The 20,372-nt window shown below is 37.0% G+C and overlaps 1 protein-coding gene across 2 annotated transcripts; it reads left to right on the forward strand.

Moving 5' to 3' along the window:
* Positions 1–9,436: 9,436 nt before the first annotated feature.
* On the forward strand, positions 9,437–20,033 carry LOC121413352 (gastrula zinc finger protein XlCGF58.1-like). 2 transcript variants are annotated; one of them, XM_041606138.1, is made up of 5 exons: positions 9,438–9,569; positions 14,739–14,864; positions 16,063–16,155; positions 16,701–16,835; positions 17,904–20,033. In XM_041606138.1, the coding sequence occupies exons 1-5, from the start codon at positions 9,548–9,550 to the stop codon at positions 19,979–19,981; spliced, it is 2,454 nt and encodes an 817-aa protein (XP_041462072.1). In that variant the 5' UTR covers positions 9,438–9,547; the 3' UTR covers positions 19,982–20,033. The 2 variants fall into 2 exon arrangements, with proteins under 2 accessions (XP_041462073.1, XP_041462072.1); XM_041606139.1 differs by lacking the exon at positions 16,701–16,835 and having other exon boundaries at positions 9,437–9,569.
* Positions 20,034–20,372: the final 339 nt, after the last annotated feature.

Genomic DNA, 20,372 nt, shown 5'->3' on the forward strand with positions numbered 1-20,372 from the left:
ATATTTGCCAAGAGTATCGTTTTTTTTTCCAATACTTGTTAAGGGTAGGGTTTCACACGCCAATACTTGTTAAGGGGTGCATTTTCAGAATATGGAAATTACGTGTTTAGGGTGCTTTTCGAGACCCCATGGTCGCGCATGGTATCCACTTGTGAATGGAAGTGCCCCCCCCCCCGGGTCCCTGTGGCATCAAACTGAGCCTGCAGCCTTTTTTCTTCTTTGATCCGTGTCTGTCGGTACTGAGTGTAAATACAAAGGAATACGCGCACTGCATGGCGTAAGGGTTGAGACAAGAAAGTGACCATTTTAAAACAAAACATAATTGTGGTAAATTCAGTGGCGTACCTAGGATTTTCCACGGGGGGGGGGAAACCGTCGCCAAAAAATTTGTCAAGCTTGGGTTACTTTTTTTTTCATTTTAAACTTCTTTTAACTTTGAATTTCCCTTCATAAGTAAGAAAAGAAGACTTTTTGTCAACCTATAAAGCCGACGTTTTTGTTTCCAATACTCAAGGGTACGCGGTTTCACACGTTAATAGCCTACTTATTAAAGGGTGCAATTTTAGAACGAAATACTTGTTTAGGGTCACTGGCGTAAATCCCGGGGGGATGGGGGGATATATCCCCCCATTTTTCGAGGAGGGGGGATGACCTGTACAAACATCCCCTCCCACTTTTTACGAAAGAAATGAAAAAAAATCACAAGAGATAGTTGCTTTATTGGTAAAAATTCTTCCTAAAATACCGCTTAACAAATAAAACAATATTATTGAATCATAAAATGCAAATAAAGAGCCAGTTCACCATTTCCAAATGAAATACTTATGTCCTTATTATAACATTGAAGAGAAACCATCGTTTCTTCCAATTCATCAATGTTGGGGTTTTTGGGAAGGGATTAAGATGGTCAATGTAATCTCTTAATGTAATCTCTAATAAAACCATTGAACCATCATGGGGTAAGAAAAATAATAATATTGGAGGGGTATTTGCCATGTTGACATACATTGTCGTAACTACGGGGGGCACATACCCCCCCCCCCCCCTCTCCATCGGCTGACCCCAAAAAAGGGGAAAAGGAGAAAAGAGGGAGAAAGGAAGAGAAACGTAGTGGGAAAGAAGAAAATATTATTCATTACTATGTTATATTATATTATAATTATGTTACATTACATAAGAAACATTTTTATCATAACTTTATGAAACATAATTTGCCCAGGGCCTACGTCTTCATTGTTCCTAGTGCTCGCATTGTCTATTTAACGAGATATATAATCCTGAAGTACTAAAACATCCCGTTTTCAAGTCAATACAAACCAAATATATTTTCTAGCACTTGAGTTATCATTGTTATATGTAGTGACAGACATATGCTTCTTTTTATGACTAAAGTGATTGCCCCATGTTTAGGTCTTCGTATATATGAAACATTTCCTGTCCGTGATTACGTTCGCATTAGTGGATTGGTGAGATATGTCTGCTCTTCATGAATTCCTAAAATCAGTCCTTAAAATGTCCCTTCTTCTGATCTGAATATCAAAAATTTTCAGCTCGCGCTTCGCGCTCGCAATATTTGATTAGTGAGATGCGTATGATAATTATGATTGTAATGACTACAAAAAGTGTTTCATGTGTTCAGATGTAATTCTAATAAAATCAGCAAGCGCTTGGCACTCGCATTAGATGACTATGGTGAGATATGCATACTCTTAATGGATTCCTGAAATATATTCCTTATAATCTCGGTGTTTGGGGTCGAAATATGCGAAAATTTCAGCTCGCGCTTCGCGCTCGCTTTATTTAGCAAGACAGTTACCTATCGTGATTACACAGATTTGATTATAATGTCCATTTTTAGGTGTGAATATAAAAAAATTCAGCTCGCGCTTCGCGCTCGCATTGTTTGATCAGTGAGATACATATCCGTTTAATGAAATTGTCCTTAAAATTTCTCAAATAGGTAAATATAACTGTCAAATGAGCGCCCTTCGCGCGCTCACTCAGTGATTAAAAAATTTTCTGGTGCCCCCATAATGCCGTGACCCACGGTACACCACTGTTGACATATCAATGACAATTCCTTGCATATCTAAATACATGATTGCAAAAAATGTCAAAATATTTCAGTCATCCCCCCCCCCACCCATGAACACGGATTTACGCCAGTGTTTACAAACCTTTGTTAGTTCAGTATTAACCTGGGCCTAGGTTGTTTATTGTCTTAAGTGCCCTTTAAAAAAAGGGCACTTTTCCCTATGCCCCCAGCATATTTAGCACATTGAAATAAGGTACAAAGAGAATTCATTGATGGTAGGTCTGTAATAATACTTTCAGAGTTTTTCCATGATCCATTTTCGGTTAAATGGCGTACTTTCACTATTCTTTTACCGTACCATTTTCTGAAATACAATAACCTGTTTTCATGTTTTATATTTCAATTATTCCTTATTGTTTCATTTTCGAATTGAGCAACTTCGAATATATCAAGATAATGAAGTGAGTATACGGGTAATTAATATTTTTTACATGATATAATCATGTCTACTTGGGAACAGTTGAATTGAATAGGCCATGGTATACCGCCTAATTTATGCAACCAAAACAAATGGGTGGTTCATCAACTCTTACAATTTGGGGAACCGGGAAATTGTGAGTGATTTTAACGGTTACACTTCGTAATTCCGAATTAGGTTCGCAATTCCGAATGTTCGTAATTCCGAAACACTAGCAAATTATGTCTTCAACTGTCATTTTTATTTGTTGAACTGTATTTTAATGTTAGTGTTCTGTTTAGCACCAGCCAATGAGAGTCTTTTAACAGAAACTTAATTTCTTTTTATAATCCCCAGGCATTAACCGGTGTTCTTTCCTTTTTTTAGTGTTTTTTTCTTTATTTGATATTTTATATTGGATGTTGTATGATGATTGTTTTCAATGTAATGAATTTGACTATTGTTATGAGTATGTGTACCTGGAAATTAAATAAAATAAATAAACAAAATCCCGAGGTGATTTTCAGGCCATAAAATCACCAAAATTGGATGCTGTGACCGCCATTCTGCATACCGATCGATAGCAGAGATACATGTAAGTTCGTTTTCATGCACATGATTTCAAGAAAGTATTATTGATATAGGCCTATGTTTTAGAAATCACCTAACTCCATTTTTTTAATACTGGTTGCCTTTATAAATTATACAGTAACTTAATCTTCCTTTGAATCCTTTTCATTATTAGAATAATGTGATATAACTGAAATTTCACTCCAGAAATTTCTCAAAACAATTTGTAATGAATATTTATCAGAAAATATATAATAAAAGCTATACTTTTTCTTAAAAATATTAATTTTATTCAAAGTTAAAATGCTTTATGTGTAATTTAATTGTCAGTCTTTGTCCGGTATTCTGGGCCTATATTATCTCGATCTGCGATCGTCACATTTAAAACGTGTTCATATCTTTGTTATTACGTGAACATGTTAATTTATTATTGATTCATGAACAAAATGCATAACACTGTAAAACTGATGTGCGAATAATACAGTGCTTGTACGTATAGTGATTGCACCGTACGAGTGCTGATTTTCTGCAGATTACGTTTATTTGATAGCACGAGTTTGTAATGCAGGGGCCGTTTCATAAAGCTGTTCGTAAGTTAAGAGCGACTTTAAGAACGACTGGTGATCCTTTCTTACGCGCTCAACTACCGCCAATGAATATATCATATACCACAAGAAAGGATCACCAGTCGTTCTTAAAGTCGCTCTTAACTTACGAACAGCTTTATGAAACACCCACCAGGATTCTTTTCCCCCTTTTCACTCCAGGCGGCACGTTACAGAGACCATCAAGGCCAACGTCAAATAACGTCTTATTAAGGAGTCCTCTTTTTGTCCAAAATTTTCCACAAAACATCGGTGTTATTGCGCACAGCACTTTGCTGTTCTGACTCTAAAGTCAGCTTTTTCTTATTTCTTTCTTTTTCTTTTCTTTAGAATATTTTGAGTATACTCTCTAATCTTTAATTTGATAAAACCCCAATAAAAGCAATAAGTAATTAAATTGCTTTTTTCAACTAATTTTCCATATACTAGTAGCAGAAACATTTTCTTAATCATACCAGGGACGGATCCAGCCTAGCCAATAGGGGGGGGGGAGGCTGGAGATGGAATTTTTTCAACCATATTTTCCCCGATCGGCTGCTTGTAGTCCGAGTAGTCACTTCTCAGCTTTATTCTCGTAATTCAACACAAATATATGGTAATCTCATAGTCCTTATCATTGAAATAGTGCGAGCTATTTTTTTTTATTTATGAATTTTGTCCTAAAATTTGAACATTCTGGTCAATATTGGTGATCCTGAACAAGATGTGAATGCAACTATATGGAATTTGCAATATACTTTTAAACTGATCAAAAAGGTACCTGTTGAACTGCTTGCAGTTGGCCATGACGACGTTACTATTTCAACAATCAAAATAATAATGCGAGAACGAAGCGCGAGCTGAAAATTTTTGACATTTCTACCTAAAGATTGAAAATTCTTAACACTTTTTGTTATGATTGGTATATAACTAAACAATATTGATGGGAGCGCGAAAGTTTGGTTTAAAAATGTGACACTCTTTTCATAAATCATGAAAAGGATGAGTATAATTTGGGATCTTCCTACATTAGTAATGCGAGCGCAAAGCAAGAGCAGATTTTTTTTTTGATATTCTAATCTTAAACTGGATGTTTTAAATAGATAAAAAGCTACGTATCTGAATAAACATGCGTGTGCGTGTTTCAGATTTAGACCTATAGAATATGGGCATTTTAAATACATGTTTCATCGTGAAAATCAATAAAGCGAGTGCGAAGTGCGGCGAGCTTGCAATCTTTGATATTCCGGAATCTGAAAAGGGTATCAATTTAAGCTCTATATTTTAAGCACTTTGTAGGAAAATTGTGAGGTGGATGTAAATCGCACTTAATAAAGACCTGGGCCCCGTTGCATAAAACCTTTGCCGGAGTTTTTTTACGGCAAAAATCTGGAAACTTCGGCAAAAAAAAGTCTGGCAAAAGTTTTATGCAACAGGGCCCTGATATTTTTCATTATGATTACTTTCTGATTTGACATAGGACTGGGACATTATGTCATGCATGATATAAAATGAAGACTATCTTCCTATTTCTCTTCCTATAAGCTTGAAATGAAACTTGTCGATATTCCATTCTGAAAAGAAGGGACAATGTCCTTATTAAATCAATGTCTCATTAATTAAGCCTAGCTTAGCCCGAAATCTGTTAATATTATGGCCTGAAAAACTGGACAATTCAAGAACTTGGTAATTATTATTATTATTATTTTATTCGGCAATTAAAAATACTTTATAGAACAATACAAATCACACAAACAATAGGACATGTGACATAGTACAAAGGAGCTGGAATAGAGATGAAGTGGCTGCCTGGGTTTGGAAAAGTTAAACTAAATTACCATGGCCCACAGGCCTTCTTCCCACACCCCTTCACCTCAATCCAGGTCAGTTAAGAATATAAAAAAAGAAACATATGAACTGAAGCTTGCAACAATTAATTTGAGGGAAGCAAGTGTACATAGGATGCATTAGTTATATTTTTAACAATTAATAAGAGCGCAAATCGCGAGCCGAAATTTTTTTATAATCTGTCATGAATTATTATTAAGCGTATCCGGACATCTACCCCCTGGACATCTACCCCCCGGACATCCACCCCCCGGACATCCACCCCCTTAGGACAAGTACCTCCTAGGACAAGTACCCTCTAGGACATCCACCCCCCGGACATCCACCCCCGGACATCTACCCCCCGGACATCTACCCCCCGGACATCTACCCCCCGGATATCTACCCCCCGGACATCCACCCCCCGGACATCCACCCCCCCCCGGACATCTACCCCCCGGACATCCACCCCCTTAGGACAAGTACCCTCTAGGACAGCTACCCCCCAGACATCTACCCCCTGTCATTTTTTTTGTCAAATTGCTCGTTCGTTATGATCGCTCACAGACGAGAAAAAATATATATCTTATCAATTCAAAATCAATTTAAAGATGAGGGGGTAGATGTCCGGGGTAGATGTCCTAGAGGGTACTTGTCCTAGGGGGTACTTGTCCTAAGGGGGTGGATGTCCGGGGGTGGATGTCCAGGGGGTAGATGTCCGGGGGTAGATGTCCGGGGGGTGGATGTCCGGGGGTAGATGTCCGGGGGGTAGATGTCCAGGGGGAGGTGTCCGGGGGAGGTGTCCGGGGGGTAGATGTCTGGGGGGTGGATGTCCGGGGGTGGATGTCCGGGGGTAGATGTCCGGGGGGTAGATGTCCGGGGGGTAGATGTCCTAGAATCATTATTAAGATATGCATAGCTCACTCATCAAAATGTGAGCGTGCAGTGCTAGCTGATACATTTTGACAATCAGCCCTGAATCAAGGGGATGTTTGGAGAACTTTATGGAATACACGAAAATAATAGGTACCAGTACCTGACAAATAAAATTTTGCGAGCGTGCATAGCGAGTAGAAAATGTGAGTATTCATACCTTAAAGGTGACATTTTTACTCAGCACTTTTTAAAAATAAATTTGTATATCAAACAAAATAATGAAAGTTCGATTTCCGAGCTGAAATATGTTTTGAAGTTGTTCCCAAACTTGATATTTTAAGCTCCGTATTGAGCAAGATATGTAAGTCACCTAACAGGCAATGAGAGCGCGAAGCGCGAGCGAAAATTTATATAGTGACATGAAAGATTGTTTTTTCTCTTTTTAGTTTTTTATTTTCCAAGTCTCGCCCTCATCTAATTTCGTACACTCGTCTTCCGCCTTTTTCTTTTTTCTCCTCTCTTTTCCCTCTTTCCCCCCTTTCTTTTCCCTTTTTTCCTTTTTTTTGCTCCGCCAATAGGGGATCCGCCTTAATGATATACTTTTATTGAATTTCCAGGATGAAGGACCTCTCTCCGCTTCTTTTTCCCCATTATTAAAGGTATAAGCAAGATTCCAGAATGGTCTGGAGTTAGACGGTAAAATGTCACATTCCACCGCAAATGTACTTGAAATCACCCCCCCCCCCCAACCGCGTGGCCGGGATTTCATTTTGGAGGGGGCGGTAAATGCACGCAAAGCGTGCCAACACTTACAGAGCACGCGAAGAGCGCTCCCTAGGGGGTGGGTGCAGGGAGGGGGAGTTTCCCCCTCCCGCGCAAGGCGCGAAGTTTTTGGTGATTCATAAATTAAAATGAAAAGGAGCCATCTCTTGTCTCTAGTACCTATATAAGCTCAAATTAAGTTGACGATTTTGAACCTTGTTTTCAAAGTGATTGTGAACGCACGAAAAAGGAATACAATGGAGGAAATTTAAATACTAATAACCCCGCGCGAAGCGCGGAAGCTAAAGCGTTTTATCATTTTTTCCATGGAAAGGGTCCCGAGAAAAGGGTATTCTCAAAGATATATTGAATACTTCTCTTGGAAAGATCAGAATTGATTACGAGCAATTTAGCGACAGCGCATATCTTTAACTCGCAAAACAGAAGAGAAGAAATGTATTTGTCGGGAGGAAGATATTCCTTCCCGCGCAGAACAATGAAACTCTGAAATTTCAAAGGGTGGACGTTTCATCAAATGCAGGTATCTTGTACCCCGTCGGCTCTATTTCAATTGATTTTCTACGATTATTGAACTTCATTACAAGGAAAATAGTGCACAAAAAGTTGAAACTTCTGTGATTTATTGAAATTATATAAAAAAGATGCCTAATTTCTTTGACTTATCCTGAAGCGCTTCATTTTGAATCAAAGAAACGTAAGTGTCATTCAAAATTTAAAACTGAGGGCGAAAAACAGGACAGGAGATGAATTTGCAGGGAAATGACATGAAATTTAAAAGAATTTGATTTTATACCTTTCTCTTTTTAAATTATGAACCTGTTTGCCCCAAAATTATGGTTGTTTAGTAATGAGCTGAAAAGCAGGAGAAGTTGACTTTATGGAGGTGACGGCAGAAAGTGATATAAAGATTTTACCCGCCCGGTGCTGACCCGACCAGAAGTTGCGTGACCAATAAAAAAAAGGATAACTTCATATACTTCGGCCTAACCTTACTTTAAATCCATGCCCTATATACATTTGAACTTTAACTGGCAAGAAACACATATAGCTGAGGTGGAAAATAGGGTTAGAGAAAGGGTGGGGGAAACAATGGAGAACTTCAATATTGTCATTTAACCGCGCGCAGCGCGGAAGCAAAATTCATGTAAAAATAAGAGCGAGAATGAAGGAGTTTCTCTTTTTTAGACAAAAAATAAATAAAAAGGAAAAAAAAAGCTACCTTTCTTCTCTTTCCTTTTCTCTTTTTCTTTTTTTCTTCTTTTTGGGGACGTTTTTTTTTTTTTTGGGGGGGGCGACCGCCCCCACCGCCCCCCCCCCCCATCACCCATTTTTTGTTGGGTGATTGACTGCAAACAAAGTGTTGACACCCTCTACGTTCACGTTCGTTGATTCAATGAAAAGTTCAGTTGCAAAAGGAGTTAGATCCATTTTTCATCAAATTTATTTTTGTTTCGATGTATATTATAGACAGTACGTTGTAGACTTCCCATTGACTTTTTAAAGAGTGAACAAAAATGGCAAAGAATATTCACTTTTTTTCCCAAAGGGGTTAGACCCATTTAACTTTGGTTGCAAAAGGGGTTTAGATCCACAAAGAAATTTTTGGAAAAGAATATTTTTTAAAAATGTGAAGATAGGTATTAAACGTTAATAGTTCAAATGGTAGCTAGGGTATCATGAAAATTTAGTTTCACAGAAGAATATTGCACAAGATGGTTTTCTTGTAAATCTTACCTATTTTGCAAAATTTGAAATTCACATAAAACATGAATAAATTACACGATAAATTAGTGGTAAAGAAAAATCACCCTTTTTATTCAAAAAATGAAGACAGGTAGATTTCTTTAACTGAAGTTATACCTGATTTTATGTTCACATGATAGGGTAGAACCATAGATATAATTAGTATACATCTCTATGGGTAGAACATAATGATGATTTAGTTTCTCATAAGAATATTGCAATTGTAAGAACTACATGTACTTGATTTTTTGGAGATCAGGGGCCGATTGCACGAAAGGGTCTTTCCAAGGACCGTCTTTCGTGTCGCCCATCTTTTATGATACGCTATGGGCGGGGTGTTTCTGAAATTTATGATAAAGAATAAGATTCGTTAGTTTGCTTTTAAATCAAATTTTATACAATTTCATGATAAATCACATCATTTTATAAACAAATATTTTGCTTAATTTAACGGACGAATGAAATATGTTTGCAGATGATTTATTTAATATGCTTTTCACATTGCGCATCATAAAAGATGGGCGACACGAAAGCGTCGACGGTCCTTGCAAAGACCCTTTCGTGCAATCGGCCCCTAGCTGCGGCTTCTCACTGCATGTTGTCTTAGACTGTCTTAGCGAGCGTCGAAAGTTTTTTTTCGGGAAAGTGGTCCTTCAGGAATGACAGGAAGCCATGAATTCAAGGGATATTGCAGGTGAGTAAGTTTGCATGACTACTCAATGAACTGAAGTTGGTTTTAATGTCTATTTCTTGAGTTAAAATTAAATTGATGGTCTTGCATGGCGTGTTAGGTGTAGGCCTAGCTGAACTTAAAAATCACAGCGTATCTTGCCAGGGCCTATGCCGGAGTTCCGGTCGAAAGTAGAGGCAGCATACGGGTCAGCTATAATAGCGGTAGGCCAAGTCCCATTTGCTTATAGTGGCGTATGGTAAGTTCCCATTCGCTCTTGCGTATGTGCGCGATTAAAGTAAGAAGATATGCAACGAACACAGACTTTACACATCATGCACATGCAATGAATAGTCTCATAGAACCACTCATTCAATGAACAAGGTTATGATAATAACCACTTCTTCACTGCTACCACCCTGCCTGTGGGGAATCTATAGGGCACACGAGTGTAATTCATCTGCGCGCAATGCATGCCGGACAGGCGTAAGTAAAGATCACATGACTTTGTTGATTAAAATAATTCATTAAAAATAGATCAAATGTTTGTATATCAAAAGAAAAACAATAGACATAATGCTATGTTCATACTCTTTCATAATCAAGGCGTTTGGGAAGGCTAGACTGCATTTTTGTATTTCATTTTAATCATTATTACCCACAATGCAGTTCTGGTTTTTCTGGCGATGAACTGGCCGAAATTATGGTTAGTCTTATTTCAGGCCATTTAACTTTTGATTGAGCTGGGCAAGTACCTGATTAACATATCAAGTCTTAATGCACTGTTAATTGTGACTAATGTCAGTGAATTAAAGCAAAATCTATCGAGGGATTGATTTTTAATGATTTTTTGATGAGCTATGATATAACACGTGAGTGAATGGGGGTCTGTATTACTCATGTGTGCCCTATATCGCGACTACACTTCTACACTGTCGTTGCTATGGCTGGGCGTCGTCTGCTAGAAATCGGTGGTGAGAATGCTTTAAACAGTTTTATGTAAAGTGATATAGGTTATGTTTAACAACAGATGATAAGTATATTACTCGGCATTTAGTGCATTTATCGCTTACTATGCTGGAATGACGCTTTCAAATGTATATTCAATGCTTATCATTTATCATGCAGAAATGCGAGTTTCTACTCCCAATAGGAGATCCGGTTGGTTTGAGAGTGTGAAATGAAACAAGTACTAGTAGGAACTTCAAAATGATGAATAACTTCTAATTATCATCAGGATTCCTATTTTCAATATTTAGAGCACGCAGAGAAAGAAAGATGAACAAAACATTAAAATACATAAACTTGTCTCAGACAGATACATCATAGATTGCGCACTTGAATACTATTCACTTCGTTGAAAGCTACTGGAGAGGGGGGGGGGGGGTGCTGAGTCGGGGTACATACCCCCATCCTCCTGGCTTGAAAGCAGGGCGGGGTTGATGCCTTTAACACCCCCCCCCTTCTTCCTCCAAATTAACGGTTATAATACTAGGGAAGAGTGGCGAATGAGCAAAAGAAATGCTTACAATCTTTGTTTGTTATCAATTTTCTTTTATTTACTTTGTTTATTCTTATGCGAATACATAGGTAATAAATCACCTCGAACGAAATTAAACATGTAAACAAGAAGTTGTAAATCCACACAATACATATTTAGCCAATTGATGGACATCAAGCAAGTAGAACTTGTAGCTGCAATACCATAGGAAGCGCACAAAATATATGAATGGAACACTGCATTTTCACATTAAATTGAGGGGTGTCTAATGAGACGTTTTCTTTTCTTTTACGCGTTTAGTCAGATTAGGTATTGAATGCAAGGTATCAATCTCTTCAGGAGAACTCACTCTTTCTTTTGAGACCAAAATTTTCAACTTTTCGTCATTTGACCCACAGTATAGGGCACACGAGTGTAATTCATCTGCGCGCAATGCATGCCGGACAGGCGTAAGTAAAGATCACATGACTTTGTTGATTAAAATAATTCATTAAAAATAGATCAAATGTTTGTATATCAAAAGAAAAACAATAGACATAATGCTATGTTCATACTCTTTCATAATCAAGGCGTTTGGGAAGGCTAGACTGCATTTTTGTATTTCATTTTAATCATTATTACCCACAATGCAGTTCTGGTTTTTCTGGCGATGAACTGGCCGAAATTATGGTTAGTCTTATTTCAGGCCATTTAACTTTTGATTGAGCTGGGCAAGTACCTGATTAACATATCAAGTCTTAATGCACTGTTAATTGTGACTAATGTCAGTGAATTAAAGCAAAATCTATCGAGGGATTGATTTTTAATGATTTTTTGATGAGCTATGATATAACACGTGAGTGAATGGGGGTCTGTATTACTCATGTGTGCCCTATAGTACAGGTAGGACTATGGTATGCCAATGTTGTACAGAGCACACACTTTAAGAAAACAGGAAAATATCATTTCTGTAACCAAAATTACTAATTTCCATACAGTTGAAATTGATTTTTCATTGGTAACTTAAGAAGAATTTTTGAATTCTCCAGAGCACTCAACAACTTGAATTTTGGGCATATTTTTGTGTACGCCCTCTATTGATGGAAAGTAATATGGCAAGAAAATTTTCATTTTTTGATCTCTATCTTAAATTAAGAAAAAAATGATTTAATGAATCAAATTTAAATAAGAGCCAAGTTTTAATATGAATAATAGGTGTAGAAACTGTCAGAGTAAAAAAATCAAGCATTTTCCCCAAAGAAAAAGAGGAAATAAGCCAAACATTGCCACCCTTATTTTGCCACACATGGAGATATAACTGAGAACAAGGTTATATCATAACCTTGTTCATTGAATGAGTGGATATAACCTTGTTCTCAGTTACATACCTATGTGTGGCAAAATAATGGTGGCAATGTTTGGCTTAATTTCTCTTTTTATATGGGACAAATGCTTGATTTTCTTACACTGTCAGTTTCCATTACAGCTATTCATCATATAACTTGGCACTTATGCAAATTTAATTCTTTGAATTATTTTTTTCTTAATTAAAATTAGAGATTGAAAAATGAAAAATTTCTTGCCATATAACTTTCCATCAATAGAGGGCATACACAAGAATATGCCCAAACTTCAAGTTTTTGAGCGCTCTGGTGAATACAAAAATGATTCCCAAGTTACTAAATGAAAAATAAATTGCAACTGTATAGAAATTAGTAATTTTGGTGACAAAAGTGATATTTTGATGATTTTTCAAAGTGTGTGCTATGTGCAGCATTGGCATACCATAGTCCTACCTGTAGATTCCCCACAGGCAAGATGGTTGCAATGAACAAGTGCATAGAACATGTAGAAAGATTTTCATCAAAAAATCCAACTCGAAACGCTGGAAAAATGGCCTTATCCTGAAATAAGTCCTCTCTTCTTGTATGTGTCGGTGTGTGTGCGCTCGTTGTGTACTATTAGACAGCTGGCAGCCGGCTGTTTCGAGGAGTTTTTAAACATTTAAAAAAAAAAATTCTCCTCGTACACAGACAGCTCGCTATCGTGCAGCCACCTTTAGGGGACTTGCAATGCAAAATCTCCCCGTCGGGGCTCTTCAATTTTTGTCTTTAATGAATAAAAAAATTGACAATTATTGCAACCAAAATGCAAATTAATATTCCCTCTTGGCATTAATTGCCAAAAAACAGAGAAAAATCAAGTTAAAAGGAACAAAAACAGTGACTTACCTCGGCTGTCACGCAAATTCACTTCCCCGTTTTGTCCGATCTTAAGTACATAAACATATGGCCATTGAGTCCCCTGTACAGATCGCGCTAGAACTTCGGTCTCTGTATTTGGTGAGTGAAGCCAACGGAGTTCAGCTGAACAACCAACATAACAGAGACCGAAGCTTTTGGTCTAGTTGTGTATATACAAAGCCCGGGGGGGAGGCATTCGACCCCAAAAATGGTGAGGGTGTGTCCCCGGGCGAGACAAAAACTTGGAACGGATCGCCAGCGTGTGAGTGCGTACGCATCCCTATGCCTATGGAATGGTCATGCGTGCATGATGCAGCTAGCGCGGCCTTCGTCAGTCAGGATGAGCTCTGCGGCCGCTTTTCACCAAAATTGCAGCTCATTATAGCAGACCAATGCGATCAGAACTGCGTAACGAAAAAAAATGCGAAGCTTTGGAGCGGATTTCTTTTTTCTCGATAAGAAGAAAAAGCTATGCCTTGGAGCGGCTTTCTTTGTTCTTTTTCTCAATAAGACAAAAATGCTATGCCTTGGAACAGAAATTTGAGTGTAAAAATGGGGGTACCCTCCGCGGCACATACCTACTATGCACTATATACAGAGTGCCCCCCCCCCCCCCCGGTTACAAAGTCAATGCCAATGGGAGTTGAAAGAAGTCACTGCCGCTGATGAAATAAACGACAGTAAATGGGGTGGTGACTTCAACCAGGATAATGCTGGAAAAATGATGAAATTTTGGCATTTCATGTGACAGCCTCAAATGCAGCCTTTCGAAAATCCCAGAATTGTGTGCAAAGTGAATGGGTTGGCAGACATGGGGTACCTATAACTTTGAGGACTTCATGATGATATTTTTTAATATTTTGACATATACTTCTTCATTACGAAGTTTTGAAACCCTTGCCATCGACATTAAAGCAGGCCTTGTCAACAAGGATTGATTTCCTTAGGAAATCCATTGTTGAAGATAGAAATCACATAAATTTGTTTTATTTCATTTATCTATACACCTTAATATGATTAATGCGCATGAAGGTGCAAAAAATAGTTGATAAAAATGTGAAAAATGAAAAGTTTCTTTTCCGACAGATCTCCTGTAGATCCCTCGATCCATTCCGTAAACACCGCACATACGTAGGCTTGACCCTTAACCCGCTTTGTTTTGACGTAGCTTCGATGAGCAATGTTACAAAATGCCATTTTGAAGAACAATTTATAGATACAAATTATTATTTAACAAAATAATTAAATTTGAAACTTGATTACAAATATTGAAAATTTCTATTGTTACAATAGTAATTATTTATAATCAAGTTTTAAATTATTAGATTAAAAATTGAAATTTTTAGTCTTTTATGTCACCTTGATATCGTGAGGGTAACCCTCTTTTCTCAAAATAAAGGGCCCCCAGATGTATATTCCTGGTGTCATGGGTCACTTGTAATATAAAGGTTTCCTTCTACTTTCTTCCAGACCAAAGTTACTCTAAGCTCATGCAGCATCCACCAGACAAGCAAAGCTTGACAGAAGCCTCCACTAAACTAATACAGCTGGAGGATTATTCTTCTCTCCAACCTGATGCCTCATCAGCACATCAAGGTAAATCATTGTTGCATGACAATTGATTACATATGACAATTTCTCCTACTTAAGAGAGTACGTGCAGGAAGCCCACCTAGTATTAAATCTACCTGTAATCTATTAATCCTCACCCTATTCCTTATCCTAATCCAGGGCTCCACACGAACACTTTTTTTTCTAAGGATGACTTATTAGGAGGAATTGGGGATGAGCAAAAAGCATAGGGGCAAATGTTTGGTTCATTCAGATTATAGGTTGGTAATCTCATAATCTTCAATATGGATTAAAATTTGGCTATGCTTTTATAAAGTATGAAGTACCAAATACTATCTATATTCACAAGGACAAAATACTTCTGTCTGCCAGTGAAAATGCTTCAAGGCATTGTTGACGTCTTGCATTATAAAATAAGGATGCTGTTGGCTACAATTGCTCCTGGGTATTACATGTAAATTACAAATTCTGCCTTCAAAGTGGCAATATAATCTGTGTGAAATTACAAAGTTTTGATAATTTGGATCTGGTTTTTTTTTTTTTTTTGCTATGTGACATTTTGAAATTGATCAGTATGCCATATTTCATTTATTTCTTTTTCTGCAAAATATAAACAAAGTAAATACAATCATAACAAGCAAGTGCCACAAACAATATGCCAGATCATTAAATCTACTTAAAAGAGACATAAGAAAATTACATGCAAAATATGTAAAAAAGGATCATATGGTATATAAAATTTATTTATTTGCTAAAAAGCAAACCTTGTATATATTGTGAGCCCCTCAAATTATGACAGATTAGGAACAAAAATTAAAATATAAAAGTAATAATAAATAACAAGATTGCCAACAGGAGAAATCATGAAAATAAAACAACCAAGATATACAATAGTTAGCAACAAATCAAGACCAAGAGAAACTGGGAGGAGAGAGGATAAATGAGAGAGATAGAGAGGGGGAGATGAGAAATGAATGATAGTACTGCGTATGGATTACAGAAAGAAGAATGTAAACAAAATATGCAGAGGATCGAGGGCTTACAGTCCTCTCCAAGCCACCTGGTAACGAGGATTGCTGCCTTACCAAAGGGCACTAGCACACCGATTGGGAATTCAACCTGGTTCACTGGAATATAAAACCCCTGCTCTTTTGCACCTCAGTCAGAAGAAAAGTAAAATGCATTGATTGACTTTGGTATTTTGTTTATTTTGTTTTTCTAGATCAAAGTTCTAAGAGCATCTTGGAAAAACTGTCACTGTCAAGCAAGAATGGACCACAAATATTCTTCATCAAGCAAGAAGAAACAGATGAAGGTAGATAAAACAACAAAATGTCTTACAAAGCACAAATTCTTCAAGCCACACTGCCTCTGAATTTTGAGAGTTCTTGCACTTCAGTACAGTAGCATTAGGGAATTGGCTGGTGCAATACATTGGGTGAACACTTGACTCTCTGAAGAATAGCACATTAGTTTTAGGATGAATAGATTGGAATTTCCTATACACATACAGGACCAACATGGCATCCTCTCCGATCAACAGAGTGTTTTGCAAACTTTTACGACACATGCATTGATTTGCAGGGGTGAGACATGCTTATGCACAAAGCAATCATCAGTGGCGAATCTAGCTTTTTGCTACACGGGTGGGAAGGTGTCAAGTTGGTTTAACCCATTATCGATGAGCTGTGAAGTTATGTGTCAACAGATTTTTTTTTTATACTCCTTCCATTTAAAGTCATTCATTTTTTTCCCAAAGATTTTGCTCTGGCAAAGTTATGTGTAGTTTAAATGATACTGATCTTGAATTAATAGTATCAGACATCCAAGTATAGTTCTCCCTTGTTTCCAATTCCTTAGAACAATGTGAAGTGAGCAGAGATGCATGTAGTGAGCTTCTACTGGGGAGTATTTTCAATACCTTGTCCAACTTCATCGAAAAAGACTCGGAAGAAACGCCTCCCTGCCATACTACAATACTATCAACAGATCAAGGTAAGGAGCATTTCTGTAGCACACAAGTTAGATATTGAATAAACATTCATCTCCTTCCTCTTCCATGCGATATGGAGTAAGTCCCATAAAAAAATTAATTTCACAATTATTGAAAATTTATCATAGATTAAATCACAAATACAATAGACAATTACCTGTCATTGTAATGTTTAGAGTCTTTTCTTCCAGCTGGTATGACACAGGAGATTCCTCATTCGTTAAACAGTGTGTTGGCTTAGTTGGTAGAGTGTCCGTCCCACCACTGGGAGGTTGGGAGTTCAAACCCTGAACACTTCAGACCAAAAGACATTAGAAGATTGGAAATACTGCTACCCTTTTTGGCGTTCAACAATTGAAGGGATAGAGCCTCGTTGATCTGGCGCGGCACGGTGGCTGCCGGGCCTATGATTGATTGGGCAAAGCAAATTTTCAGAGTATTTCATTTCATGTCTGATTCGAACAATAAAATATAAATTTTCTTTTTCATGCATGAGAGAGTAAAAGCAATGTGAAGAAAGGATACCCCAAAAGTCATTTTGTCAGGACGGTGGGCATCTGAATTTCAAAAAGAAAATCACAAGTCTTAAGAAAAAAATTAAATAGGAACCTCAATCTCAGAAAATGGTAATGAAATTAATAGATTTGTGTATATGAAATAATGCTTAACTTTAAATGATTTTATGAGATGAAGAATTTTAACAGGCTATCTGTCAGATCCCATTTAGTTAAAGGTCAATCATATTTCTTGACCAATTTCTGTAATATTGAGACTAGAATCCTATTATAGAGCAAATACTGAAATTTTTAGACATGGTGATTTTCTTTTTTAGAATCCGGATTACTGTAATGTTCTATTCTTCAGGTATTCTAATAAAGGTGCAAAACATTTCTGGCTGAAAAAGTCATGTTTGAAATTACTTTTCGAAATCTGAAAGTATGTGAAAATTTTGCAAATCATTTTATTGTTTGTATGAAATATACATTCATTTATGTATTATTTTCTAGTAGGATACTTGATAAGTTTTGAATACAATTTGTTTTTTGTATTTTTTGTGTGTCCATATGTAGATTTTAGCTGCAGTTCCAGTAACATGCCTCAAAGTTTGGATGATATGGCCCAGGGTTCCAGTCCTCTCACAGATATGGAAAACAAGATAACCACTTACACCCTTGGGAAAAGTAGATATGAATCCAAGGGTGACAATGTCCTGGAAAGCATTCAAAGTAAGAAAGGACCCATGGGAATTGATGCAGAAACGGTTACAGATTTTGAGAAGTCAATTTCTTGTGATGAAACATATAATGTGTGTAATGTGTGTAAGAAAGGTTTTCCCAATTCAAGGAAACTTGATGTTCATATGCATACGCATTCAGGTGAAAAACCTTATCCTTGTACATTGTGTGACAAAAAATTTCCAACAAAAACTCAACTAAATAGACATATACAAACACACTCTGGTGAAAAACCTTATGTGTGTAGTGTGTGTAAGAAAGGTTTTCCCAATTCAAGGAATCTTGATGTTCATATGCATACGCATTCAGGTGAAAAATCTTATCCTTGTACATTGTGTGACAAAAAATTTGCAACACAGTATCAACTGATGCGTCACATGAAAACGCACTCGAATGAAAAACAATATTCATGTCAAAAGTGTAGTAAACACTTTGCTTCAAAACATGGCCTTGAGTATCATATGATGTCACACTCTGGTTTAAAGCCTTACTTATGTTCATTCTGTGGCAAGAGATTTAGAGCAAACAGTCAGCTGAAAAGTCACATAATGACTCATAAAGGTGAAAAGCCTTATTGTTGTTCTTTGTGCAATGCAAGATTTTCTTGCAAACTTTCCTTGGAAGAACACATGCTTGTTCACACAGGAGAAAAACCATTTCAGTGTGAAGAGTGTAAGAAAGTGTTTGCCGTTGCTGACAATTACAAAAGGCATATTCGTCTACATGCCGAAGAAAAGCCCTATAAGTGCTCCAAGTGTGATAAACAATTTGACATGAAGTCTTCTCTTATAAAGCATTTCCAAAGGCACACTGGTCAAAAGGGTTTCTTATGTCCTGAATGTGGTAAGAGATTTTATACCAATGACTACCTTACTCAGCACATGTTTGTGCACTCTGGGGAGAAACCTTATCCTTGTACATTGTGTGACAAAAAATTTCCAACCAAAGCTCGACTAAATAGACATTTACAAACACACTCGGGTAAAAAACCTTATGTGTGTAGTTTGTGTAAGAAAGGTTTTGCCAATTCAAGGAATCTCAATGTTCATATGCATATGCATTCAGATGAAAAACCTTATCTTTGTACATTGTGTGACAAAAAATTTGCAACACAGTATCAACTGACGCGTCACGTGAAAACGCACTCGGGTGAAAAACCTTATGTGTGTAATGTGTGTAAGAAAAGTTTTCCCAATTCAAGGAATCTCAATGTTCATATGCATGTGCATTCAGGTGAAAAACATTATCCTTGTACATTGTGTGACAAAAAATTTGCGACACAGTATCAACTGATGCGTCACATGAAAACGCACTCAAATGAAAAACAATATTCATGTCAAAAGTGTAGTAAACACTTTGCTTCAAAACATGGCCTTGAGTATCATATGATGTCACACTCTGGTTTAAAGCCTTACTTATGTTCATTCTGTGGCAAGAGATTTAGAGCAAACAGTCAGCTGAAAAGTCACATAATGACTCATAAAGGTGAAAAGCCCTATTGTTGTTCTTTGTGCAATGCAAGATTTTCTTGCAAACTTTCCTTGGAAGAACACATGCTTGTTCACACAGGAGAAAAACCGTTTCAGTGTGAAGAATGTAAGAAAGTGTTTGCCGATGCAGGTAATTACAAAAGGCATATTCAACTACACTCCAAAGAAAAGCCTTATAAGTGCTCCAAGTGTGATAAACAATTTCCGATTAAGTCTTATCTTGTGAGGCATTTCCAAAGGCACACTGGTCAAAAGGGTTTCTTATGTCCTGATTGTGGTAAGAGATTTTATACCAAGGACTACCTTACTCAGCACATGGTTGTGCACTCCGGGGAGAAACCTTATCCTTGCTCAAAATGTGATCAGAGATTTTCATTTAAATCAAGCCTTGCTAAACACCTGCGACGGCACACTAAACACTGATAGACTGATCAATAGTAGAACTTGGTAATGTGGAATATTGAGAGGGGAATTATTCATGAAAAAAAATACATAGTCCATTATTCCAATCAATATTTATATAAAAAAAGATGTTAATTCCATTTTATTTCATTGGCGTACTACCCTGATATGCATTTTTGTTTTTGTTGCAGTATTCCTCAATTGCACAAGTACAAAATCTATCCTATCTACTATCATACCACCAAACCTACCACCAATCCTGTGTTACCTACATATCATCCATAATTTGGAAAATTGCAGAAAATAGAATAACATATTTTTTGTGACTTCAGTTATTTTCCTAAGACCAAATGTGACCATGTTCCTGATTTCAATGGCCTGATTTTGAAAATATGCTATTGTAAGGCTTCTA

This window comes from Lytechinus variegatus, chromosome 4 (assembly GCF_018143015.1).
Source record: "Lytechinus variegatus isolate NC3 chromosome 4, Lvar_3.0, whole genome shotgun sequence".
Classification (NCBI taxonomy): Eukaryota; Metazoa; Echinodermata; class Echinoidea; order Temnopleuroida; family Toxopneustidae; genus Lytechinus; species Lytechinus variegatus.